This window comes from Dreissena polymorpha, chromosome 8 (genome assembly GCF_020536995.1).
Source record: "Dreissena polymorpha isolate Duluth1 chromosome 8, UMN_Dpol_1.0, whole genome shotgun sequence".
Lineage (NCBI taxonomy): Eukaryota > Metazoa > Mollusca > Bivalvia > Myida > Dreissenidae > Dreissena > Dreissena polymorpha.
In genome coordinates, this window is record NC_068362.1 from 76,914,140 (window position 1) to 76,927,136 (window position 12,997).

Consider the following 12,997-nt stretch of genomic DNA (forward strand, 5'->3'; position numbering starts at 1 on the left):
CAGCTTTAAAACTCGGTTCATTTTACTTTTGAAAATGTCAACAATTCTCTCAATATCTTTAGAGGAAAATTCCTTCTTCATGATATTTTTCATGTTCTGTGAGCCTGACCCTCGCCTGTTACTCGTAATTATTGGTGGATTGACAAAACTCGCTGGACTAGTGGATCTACGTAATTAATAGACCTTTGATCAATTTTGTTTTTTATTTAATTACTTTTGCCGACTTTCTTCAACTGTGCCGTCTGCAAAAAAACCTGCAATTATCGAATGGTCAATCAATTATCACGTAATCACTGCTGGTAATTACCCAGTTAGTACGCACGCACTATTTAGACAGTGACATGTGTATTGGAAGAGATGAGATAAGATAAACAACGCCCAGGGTATTCCCTCTGTTATAGACCGAGTTTCAAATACTGAAACATTAATTTCAATTAGGAGCACAGCGGGATTTATTACCATGGAACTGGAGATGTTAACTGACTGATGCACAGGTCAAATTTTCGATGCGTCAAAATGACTCACGGCAGAAAAAAGGATTGCGTCTAAAACGAGTCATTTTTAATTTGCACGCGTCAAAACGCAGGATTTTGCGTCTATTGAAATCCCTGTAACTGGTTTGAAAATTGATAATTTGCTAATTTAAATTGTGACAGTATTTTAACATTTGCAAAAATGGTGATGAAAGCCTTAAATTTTTCACAGCTCTGATAAAAATCACACATGTAATGCAAAATTGTCATAACAAGTGTTTTAAAATCTAATAGCATCCATTTCATTATGTTACTGTGCATGTCTTAAGATATATTTTAAAGGGCTATTCATCTAATGATCTGGCACTTGCGGAGTTGTCCAAGCTTTAGAAAATAACATTAGGCTTAAGTAAAAAAAATCCTGAGCTCCAACAGGGGATTGAACCTGGGTTTCCAGAGTGGTAGTCATCCACTTAGGAACTAGCCCAACAGCAAAGCTGTTTGAAGTCATATTATTTCACAACACTCCTCCCCTCTTAATGTTTCAAGGCCCAGACAAGCCCGCTCAAGCGTGTCTTGCAACCGAATGGCCCTCCCTGAAACCATTTAATCAGGTTAGACCCATGTACTTATTCACAGTTAGTGTTTGCCTCATAATCATTTAAGTGATCAATCCGGAGCTCCAACAGGGGATTGAACACTGTTCTCAAGAGTGATAGATTATGAGAGTGACTGAGTATTATTTTCTGCCCTAAATTTACTTTGTTTCCTGTCCTAAATCAACTTAAGTATTGTATGCATATTACAATCCTTCCATTTTTTTAGGCTGAACTATGTATGGTGTCTACTCCGAGATTAGTGGGTGGGTGGGGGGACTTCCCTGGTTCATGTTAATAGGTCTATAGTATCCAAAGTGAAAGTCTTATTAAAAATCAATTGACTTGTTCATAACACTATAAAGGCATAACTACAGGTAAGCATACAGAACAAGAGCCGAACTCCACAAAAAAAACTAACATAACTCAGCCTCAGGAGAACAGCCAACAGAGACTGCGTTTGTTATAAATGATCATTAAATGGTACTCGGTATTCAGAATTGCCATACACACATTTATTGCTATTAAAATCAGTTGAATACCTCAATGTTTAACTCCGAATGCATTGAAGTGGGAGGATCAAGGAGTTGGTCCATTTTGCTGGGGCTCGCTGCCGAGGCGGCCTTAGTGACAGCCGCTTTTTTAGTCTTCCTTCGCTTATTTTTCTTGCTATCAACAACACTCATGATTAAAGATTTATCTTGGGACTATTTGTTAGTCAGAAAAAAAGCAATCATGGGAAATGAGACGCTCAGTTTGCGTCTGTGTTTCGAGTATACAAGTCCTTCATAAATTCTGTCCAATTCAATATGGCGGACAGCAACATACTATCCCATGAACCATTGCGTCTGCAGGTGCGAAAAGCTATTATGCGGATCTTTTTTTATTTCTGGCGTAATAGTGGCTACTTTGTGGTTAAATGCAATCGAAGGATTTTTTTTTCTCAAAAGAACGTCTTCTGCACTAAATGGACATTTATCTCAGGATTTCTCGTTCGATTCGCAGTTGAACTACGGCCCACTAACGCCATAAGGTAAGTGCCACTGTTCATAGATTCTTTTGCCCCTTTACACCCAGAACAAAGTCGGAGTGATTAAGCAGCAGTTCTTTCGGGCAAACCATCCAGCTTTGCGACATTCTTGAATAAGTTCTGAACGTTGCATCCGTTTCCTGACATTAGCACGTGTACCCGGTCTTACAGATGGGCAGTTATTTCGATTGTCACTAACTGCTTGACTGTGTTCAATTTTACGACTGTATTTGCGCAGCAATGGGATGTACGCTGACAAGGCACTGCAGGTGCTTGTCCAGGTCCATTCTCAGTTCCCAGTCTTAGGCTCCATTTGAAGATAGCCTTGTGTTTTCTTTAGTCCTCCTTAGGTTATTGCCACGGCTTTGACAAACTGTGTGTGAGCCTTTTAGGACAGAGCTTTCGTCATTCTCTCTGAATTTTACACGTGAAAACTCTTTGTTCTTTGTGCCACCTGTAACGTACCAAGGAAAGATCGTCATAAACTGACGAAATTTAAGGACAAGGTAAAGAGTTGCTCGACAAACACACAAAGGACAGGCTGCAAACTCAGATATTTCCCATCTCTGCAGGTTTTCTGGTATTGGAAGAAGAACATAAACCGCCGTGATCAAAAACTGGAGATGGGAGGGGGGCTACTTACTTTCACGTATTTCTTTTTTAAATAGTCATGTTAGACGGGAAAAAATGTTAAAAGCTATGTTCACACTCTCGTGCGATCCGGTACGTCACTACGATTCACCACACGATATTTATCGTGGTATTTTGCATAAGTTTCAGGCCTAAATATAACATGGGACTTGTTTATACACATTATGATACGCGTGATTGTGTTTGAATGCGATGTATTCACGATTTGAAAATTCAAGGAGCCACGATCAGTCAAATTATTCTTTCCAGTTCAAAAACGAATACATACAGTCTTCTCGGGTGTTTCGAACTAATGAGCCTCGAACAGACACGATAATCACAATCGTGTTTCTTAATTCTTAACTGGTCTGAAAACTGAAAATTTCTTAAAAGGTGATTCGTATCTCAAGAATCATTTTCTTCCGTTACGATAGGATTGATGTTGCGATCAATGTTATGAGTTGAACTATATGTTGTGCACGATTTGAGCCATGATATAACTGAATTATAAGCCATGTACGTACATCAATATTGACTATCGACCTCATTTATTCATGAGACTGCACAAATTCGTAACGGAAAGTGAAATTCTCATAGCCTTATGTCGAATGAAATCACAACAATGTGGAAGAACTATTTGATAATATTTTTCGCGCATCCTTTAAATGCAGTACGATCTGATACCTGTAGATACAAAAAAAACATATTCTAAATAAATTTTGATAACTAAAAAATTTGACTATTTTTTTAACCAATCGAAAACGTTCCACGAGTACAAAGATTGACCTCAAGATAAGATAAAGCTTGATAGGATCACCACGATTAGTCACGATTTAATTAACCCTTTGCATGCTGGGAAATTTGTCGTCTGCAAAAATGTCGTCTGCTGAATTTCTAAAATTAGCATTTTCTTTGATTTTTTTTTCAAAGAATACTATCAGAATAGCAAACAGTTTGGATCCTGATGAGACGCCACGTTCTGTGGCGTCTCATCTGGATCCAAACTGTTCGCAAAGGCCTTCAAAATTCGGTTCCCGCACTGAAAGGGTTAAGATCACGTTTCAATCTTGGAACTATCACGATCTACCAAAGTATCACCACCTAAAGAAGCATCATCAACGGATTATACAATGAGCATGATGTATATAAAAAAGAGGATAAAAGACTTTGTAGGATTTTAGTAACGTACATTGATATAATCCCTGGCCTATTGATAAACATATACTATCATCGCCCACATGCATACACATACGGTATATAAACAAATCTGATTAGCTATTTGGTTAATTATTAGACCACACAAACTTTTATGCGTCAAATAAAATTTTCCATAGGTAAAGCCACCGCTTTCTCTTCTTGGTGAAAATATTTATGCGTGCATTCAATTCGCTAGCTACACAGCTAACAGTGCTGCACATTCTTCTGACTTTAACATTTTTCGGCGTAGCTATTAAACCCGGCTTTTCTCCTTAAATGACATTTATAAAAGGCCAGCAGACCCGAATGAATACTTTCCATTCATGCCATTGGTTGAATTGAGCATAATCCCCCGGAATATTGGCATCATCACCGCGTCTTTGTAGTATAGGATGTAACACTAATCAGTGTAGGAAAATGCGGACTACTTTCTGCATGTTCATACGAAATATAGACACACATTTTGGTCTAGGTGCACTTACGCATTACCGGTATATTCCATCCCAAGACTTTCACGGTCAGTGCAAAGTCAGTAAATCGTCAGGGGAAGACGGAATGTACTATCAATAAACGCCTTATTTTGATAACACAATATTGCGGAATTGAATTCAAAATATCAAACTTGTAAATAAGGGCAGCCTATCAAGGCGTTCAGGAACGATTTCCAGACGTGCTGACCAAGTACGGCAAACATTGTGGTTGGATAATTAAACGATTTTCCTCTTATCGTGACACTAAACTATTTCGGTAATGATTGTTTTCTCATATTGAAAGCAAAACTGAAATTCTGTGAGATGGATTTTAACGTGTAATTGTAACTGGGCAACAATTTGTGTCGTGTGAACATATAGAAAGTAGTCTGGAATTCCTTACACTGATCAGTGCTACATCCTTTGCGCTGAGCACAGACACAGTGATGTTGCCAAAGTTCAGAGGTTGTATCTCCATCAGCCTATGAAATATTCGAAAATATTAATGCGTGTCTGCTGGCGTTATGTAAAAGTCATTAATCGAAAAAGCGCATTAGTGCTCTATACCTATGTTTAGGTCAGAGTTGTTGACACTGTGTGAACTGCTCGGGTAACAAGTAATGCATAAACAACAATGTACGGGTCAACAGTGCTTTCTTGATGACTACCTAATTCGTGATTAAAACGTATTGCTCGCAGATTTATTTTTTTTATTTATTTTCATCAATGACTTTATTGTATATTTTGAGTGTGTCAAAAATCAAAAGTTTTGTACAGGGCATTTTCATCATGAAGTTATATTCTTTGTGAGATTGGGATTCGATATTCCAACAATATTCATTTAATATGATGGTGATTGCAAATTGTCTTTATATTCAGTTCGCATTACCATTTTCATCATACTTTCTATGCTTTCAGACCGTCCAAAAAGGGTCATGTTGTTGTTATTTTGTTAAAGATATCTCTGTGAAATAAATAGGATGGTACAAAGTTCACACAAAGCTCGACCCGTGCGTTATGACACACTCTTTATAAATTTGAATGGCGTGTGTTCATTTCAAACTTGCGATTAATGAATTGCGTCTTAATTATGCAATAGCGAACAACTTCAAGGTCTTCAGCGCTTTGATATTATCTAGCCACACATGTGTGACGTACGCGGTCAGTCTGTCTGAAAATCTTTCCTGCAATCCAGAAAAGGCTACCGACATTTGCCATTTTGCTATAAATAACACAGCGTGACTTCAATTTTTCTATTGGAAAGTATTGTAGTTTGCTGTTCCATTTACAAAACGCAACGAGATTTTAAAAGACCGCGTCATGCGAAAATGGGACCTATGCAATATACTGCCAGAATCCCTGCAGTCTTGTCAGGATATGCATACTGAGGAGAATACTGAAGAGATACCACGAATCTTTACGTGCTTTTTAAAGCGGAAAAGCTTAGCCCCCGACCAGACTGCACAAGTTCGCAGGCTGGGCTTGAGCTACGCGGGCCGCATATGTCATAAAACCAATTTTCACATGATGCGGATGTAAAAGTGTTATTTGAATGTGTGGAAAGAAAACCGAGTCTTAAAGTGAGACTATACGATTTTTATATGAGTTAAATTGTTATATATTGATATAAATGTTACAATAACACAAAATAGGCAAGAAAAAATATACATTGAAAACGAATTTCAATAAGCGCCCCGAGCCGATTATGACGAAGATATTTCGTACATATTTTCCAACAATAAACGAAGCATTCGTCATTTTATTAGGATCATAGTAAGTGTTCGTGTTTCGTATGAATATATATATTGTTGCAGAAATTTAAAATGAACCATTAAACTAAATTTAGATTCACATCGTACATGTATGATATACATGCTGGGAAATTCGACTGTACATACATTTTTTATTTCATAATTCAATATCTGGCTTATTTTTCGCATTTTTTCGACACATGTTCTTCTTAACTTTTATTTTAATTTATATTGAAATATATGTATATTAAGGTGTTTACACATTTTATATAAATTCATAAATATTTGACAAAATCGTATAGTCTCGCTTTAATAAAATATCAAATGTTTCGCTGACGAAAAAATAGCTCATAATATGCTACGAGAGGACACATATGATGTAATCACACGTAGTAAAATTTGTATCTACCAACCGTTATTATGTTATAAAATATACGTGCACTTAATAACAAACATTTCATGCGATTGATACAGTATACGACTTTAAAGTGAAAAAAGAACACAACAATACGTAAGTCATTGTTTTTACATTAATATCTTTTAGTAAATTTTCTACCTTTAAATTACAAAATCAGGATATGCGTCGGATATATTTTTATATTTCTTGTTTTAATTAATCTGAAGATTGAAATGCATGGTACGGCGAAGGTTTAGGCTTTACTGATTCTTCGTAGATGGAGAGGTTTGCGCTGGAGCAGATTGGACGGTTTCGGAGAGAATCCGTACAGGCAACGCGGTGGCTAAACGACGTCAAGTGTACTGTATAAGCACACCACGAGTTTGTTTACATATATAGTAAATACACTACACTGAACCAATGAAGAAGACTTTGGTTCATATAATTATACTGGTAAATATAGTAGCGATTATATTTATTTTATTCAATCAGAGGTAAGGTAAACTAAGAACAATATTTCATACCGGTATTTGTACTACATGACTGCGGTTTTGAGAAGCACAGCCGTATGTGAGGCGGCGGCAGTCGTGATAGGTCGAATGGAAAATGTGGCAAAACCTTCTGAAACTAATAGATCAATGGTAGTCGTTAAAAAAACAGCAATTGATATTGTCTTGCAAGCATTTACTAGTACCCGATGCATGTCATACCACAAAGGCAAAGACGGCAAAACGGGTGCTGACGGACAAAGAAGAGAACTAGGTTGAGGCAGATCATAGTGATGCATATGCTTGTAACATGTGCATTGTACATACCGTGTGCATATTATTGTAGCGTGTGCGTATTATAATAGCGTGTGCATATTATTGTAGCGTGTGCGTATTATAACAGCGTGTGCATATTTTTGTAGCGTGTGCGTATTATAATAGCGTGTGTATTTTATTGTAGCGTGTGCATATTATTGTACATAGCGTGTGCATATTATTGTTGCGTGTGTATATTATTGTAGCGTGTGAATATTATTGTAGCGTGTGATTTTATTGAAGCGTGTGCATATCATTGTAGCGTGTGCATATTATTTTAGCGTGTGCATATTGTTGTAGCGTGTGAATATTATCGTAGCGTGTGCATATTATTGTAGCGTGTGCACATTATTGTAGCATGTGCATTTTATTGTAGCGTATGCATATTATTGAAGCGTGTGCATATTATTGTAGCGTGTGCATATTATTTTAGCGTGTGCATATTATTGTAGCTAGTGCATAATATTGAAGCTAGTGCATATTATTTTAGCGTGTGCATATTATTTTAGCGTGTGCATATTATTGTAGCGTGTGCATATTATTGTAGCGTGTGCATATTATTGTAGCGTGTGTATATTATTGTAGCGTGTGCATATCATTGTAGCGTGTGTATATTATTGTAGCGTGTGTATATAATGGGAGCGTGTGCGTATTATAATAGCGTGTGTATATTATTGTAGCGTGTGCAAATTATTGTAGCGTGTGCAAATTATTGTAGCGTGTGCGTATTATAATAGCGTGTGTATAATATTGTAGCGTGTGCGTATTATAATAGCGTGTGCATATAATGGGAGCGTGTGCGTATTATAATAGCGTGTGCATATTATTGTAGCGTGTGTATATTATTGTAGCATGGGCATATTATTGTAGCATGGGCATATTATTGTAGCGTGGGCATATTATTGTAGCGTGGGCATATTATTGTAGCGTGTGTATATTATTGTAGCGTGTGTATATTATTGTAGCGTATGCATATTATTGTAGCGTGTGTATATTATTGTAGCGTGTGCATATTATTGTAGCGGGTGCATATTACTGTAGCGTGTGCATATTACTGTAGCGTGTGCATATTATTGTAGCGTGTGCATATTATTGTAGCGTGGGCATATTATTGTAGCGTGTGCATATTATTGTAGCATGGGCATATTATTGTAGCGTGTGCATATTATTGTAGCATGTGTATATTATTGTAGCGTCTGTATATTATTGTAGCGTGTGTTTATTATTGTAGCGTGTGCATATTATTGTAGCGTGTGTATATTATTGTAGCATGTGTATATTATTGTAGCATGTGTATATTATTGAAGCGTGTGTATATTATTGTAGTGTGTGTATATTATTGTAGCGTGTGCATATCATTGTAGCGTGTGTATATTATTGTAGCGTGTGCATATTATTGTAGCGTGTGCATATTATTGTAGCGTGTGCATATTATTGTAGCGTGTGCATATTATTTTAGCGTTAGCATATTATTGTAGCGTGTGCATATTATTGTAGCGTGTGCATATTATTGTAGCGTTTGCATATTATTGTAGCGTGTGCATATTACTGTAGCGTGTGCATATTATTGTAGCGTGTGCATATTACTGTAGTGTGTGCATATTATTGTAGCGTGTGCATATTATTGTAGCCTGTGCATATTATTGTAGCGTGTGCATATAATTGTAGCGTGTGCATATTATTGTAGCGTGTGTATATTATTGTAGCGTGTGCATATTACTGTAGCGTGTGCATATTATTGTAGCGTGTGCATTTTATTGTAGCGTGTGCATATTATTGTAGCGGGTGCATATAATTGTAGCGTGTGCATATTATTGTAGCGTGTGTATATTATTGTAGCGTGTGCATATTATTGTAGCGTGTGCATATTATTGTAGCATGTGTATATTATTGAAGCGTGTGCATATCATTGTAGCGTGTGAATATTATTGTAGCGTGTGCATATAATTGTAGCGTGTGCATATTATTGTAGCGTGTGTATATTATTGAAGCGTGTGTATATTATTGAAGCGTGTGCATATCATTGTAGCGTGTGCATGTTATTGTAGCGTGTGCATATTATTGTAGCGTGTGCATATTATTGTAGCGTGTGCATATTATTGTAGCGTTTGCATATCATTGTAGTGTGTGCATATTATTGTAGCGTGTGCATATTATTGTAGCGTGGGCATATTATTGTAGCGTGTGCATATCATTGTAGCGTGTGCATATAATTGTAGCTAGTGCATAATATTGTAGCGTGTGCATATTATTGTAGCGTGTGTATATTATTGTAGCGTGTGCATATCATTGTAGCGTGTGCATATTATTGTAGCGTGTGTATATCATTGTACATGTGTATATTATTGTAGCGTGTGCATATTACTGTAGTGTGTGCATATTATTGTAGCATGTGCATATTATTGTAGCATGTGCATATAATTGTAGTGTGTGCATATTATTGTAGCGTGTGCATATTATTGTAGCGTGTGCATATTATTGTAGCGTGTGCATATTATTGTAGCGTGTGCATATGTGCATATTATTGTAGCGTGTGCATATTATTGTAGCGTGTGCATATTATTGTAGCGTGTGCATATTATTGTAGCGTGTGCATATGTGCATATTATTGTAGCGTGTGCATATTATTGTAGCGTGTGCATATTATTGTAGCGTGTGCATATTATTGTAGCGTGTGCATATTATTGTAGCGTGTGCATATTATTGTAGCATGTGCATATTATTGTAGCGTGTGCATATTATTGTAGCGTGTGCATATCATTGTAGCGTGTGCATATTATTGTAGCGTGTGCATATTACTGTAGCGTGTGCATATTATTGAAGCGTGGGCATATTATTGTTGCGTTTGCCTATTATTGTAGCGTGTGTATATTATTGAAGCGTGTGCATATAATTGTAGCGTGTGCATATTACTGTAGCGTGTGCATATTATTGTTGCGTATGCATATTATTGTAGCGTGTGCATATTATTGTAGCGTGTGTATATTATTGTAGCGTGTGCATATTATTGTAGCGTGTGCATATTATTGTAGCGTGTGCATGTTATTGTAGCATGTGTGTATCATTGTAGCGTGTGCATGTTATTGTAGCGTGTGTGTATCATTGTAGCGTGTGCATATTATTGTAGCATGTGCATGTTATTGTAGCGTGTGCATATTATTGTAGCGGTTGTATATTATTGTAGCGTGTGTGTATCATTGTAGCGTGTGAATATTATTGTAGCGTGTGCATATTATTTTAGCGTGTGCATATTATTTTAGCGTGTGCATATCATTGTAGCGTGCGCATATTATTGTAGCGTGCGCATATTATTTTAGCGTGTGCATATTATTGTAGCGTGTGCATATTATTGTAGCGTGTGCATATAATTTAGCGTGAACCGACTGGCGGTTAGTCCGTAACGGAGCGATATGCCAAACAAGAGTATGTCACCTTTATACATGTTGGCGTTAATACAAAAATCCGCACAATGCTACGCATTTAATTATTTGACTTAACGTATAGGACACACCGGGCGCCATGCTTTACGATACGACCATTGTTTGTAGTTCCCATGGGATTGATTACATTACTTTTCAGATCCCGCCAGATTTGTACTATTTCTCTTGTAACTGTAGTTGCAGTTAAGACATCTAACCTAGTATCCAGTACCTCTGAGCAATATAAGTTATAGTGGAAACTTTTTAAAACAAGAGGGCCATGATGGCCCTGAATCGCTCACCTGACTAACCAAATACAATCCCAACCCAGATTTCACCAAGATAAACATTCTGATCAAATTTGATAAAGATTGGATGAAAACTGTGACCTCTATTGCCTACACAAGTTTTTTTATATTATTTGACCTATTGACCTAGTTTTTGACCCCAGATGACCCAAATACAATCCCAACCCAGATTTCTTCAAGGCAAACATTCTGACCAAATTTTATGAAGATTGGATGAAAACTGTGACCTCTATTGTCTACACAAGGTTTTTCTATTATTTGACCTAGTTTTTGACCTAGTGACCTATTTTTTGACCTTAGATAACCCGAATACAATCCCAACACAGATTTCATTAAGATAAACATTCTGACCAAATTTGATAAAGATTGGATGAAAACTGCGACCTCTATAGTCTACACAAGGTTTTTCAATTATTTGACCTAGTTTTTGACCTAGTGACTTAGTTTTTGACCCCAGATGACCCAAATACAATCCCAACCCAGATTTCATCAAGATAAACATTCTGATCAAATTTCATAAAGATTGGATGAAAACTGTGGCCTCTACTGTCTACACAAGCAAATTGTTGACGGACGCACACACGCACACACGCACGCACATACGGGCCCCGGACATCACACGGTCACATAAGCTCACCATGTCACTTCGTGACAGGTGAGCTAATCAAGGAAATTTTACAGCATGGTTAAAGGTCTGCATTGTATTTGACCTTGGTTTCTGGGCCAACCCCAGTGAAGATGCACAGACCCTACTAATCACGAAGAATTGATTGCGTTTAAGTTGACACTGATCACGTGTATTGGAAGTCGAAAACTGCGAAGAACATCTTGCATTAAAGCATTCAATGACAGAGATCGTTAACGACTGTCATACATGCATTCGTTTTTGCAAACAAATCGCGCAAGTAAAAAGTATATATCGGAGCAATAGTAAGAATGCAATAACCTTTAGAAGGTTACTCACTTCGATGATGGCGAAGCATGTCATAATTGTTGTATCGATGCCCTTGTCGTTCTTGCGAGTTGGTAGCCTTCATAAAATCCACAAACACGCCAAGACGGTATGACAGAAATCACCCACAATACAAATATGAACTATTACAAGGCAAAATTAACATAGACCGTGTATGACCCGAGCATCAGTTTAATGTGACCGTATAGCGGCGATGCTAATCCAGACCGTGTTTGACCCGGGTAATCAGGTTAACCGCGTAGTGGATTTTAATACTTATTTGAATAAATTATATTTATAACACACACTGCAAACACGGTAAATATGTTTAATACAATCAACTTGCTGAAGGCACTGCAGTTGTTCGCTCTTTGAATGTACATTTTATTAAATATTACAGTCATTGGACATGAAGTTCGACTTTTTAACGTAGGCCAACCGAACGAACACGAAAAATGCAATCGCCAATGTAATTTACTTTTAATTGTCTACAGTGGTGATATTTTGCAAACACATCGACGAAGAAAATGATATTTATTTACAATCTGTCATAATTTTATACAGGATCCAAACAAACTCCAGTTATGATAACAAAAATGACTTCGTTTAAACAAGGAATATCTTTTAAAAAGATATTCGACGTATATCCTGGCTTTGAAATACAATTAGAAAATTACGTTTTTTTAATAATAAAATTAAAAGCAAAGGTTCTATTTTTGTTTTTCTTTGTCACTTGTTAGTCGCATATTCACAACATGAAATGTATGTTTTAAGTGCACGTATATTCAAACCACACGTAAATGTTCGTAAATAAAAATTATAACACGGAAGATCAAATGATGTGTCCGCAAATGGCTTATTTTTTATCATCGAAAAATATGGTATTATAATATTTGATTTACACGCAGTTTTCCGTCGACACATTCAAATAAAACTTTCAGAGCCGCGTCACGCGAAAATGGGTCTTATGG

The 12,997-nt window shown here is 36.8% G+C and overlaps 1 protein-coding gene across 3 annotated transcripts in view; it reads right to left on the reverse strand.

Annotated features, from left to right (window-relative positions):
* Window positions 1–1,911, reverse strand: part of LOC127841484 (protein FAM193A-like) — a 56,160-nt gene extending 54,249 nt beyond the window's left edge. For all 3 annotated transcript variants that reach the window (XM_052370309.1, XM_052370308.1, XM_052370306.1), the window contains exon 1: window positions 1,612–1,911. In XM_052370309.1, the coding sequence (XP_052226269.1) occupies window positions 1,612–1,755 (144 nt within the window). In that variant the 5' untranslated portion in view covers window positions 1,756–1,911. The remainder of the gene's footprint in view (window positions 1–1,611) is intronic.
* Window positions 1,912–12,997: the final 11,086 nt, after the last annotated feature.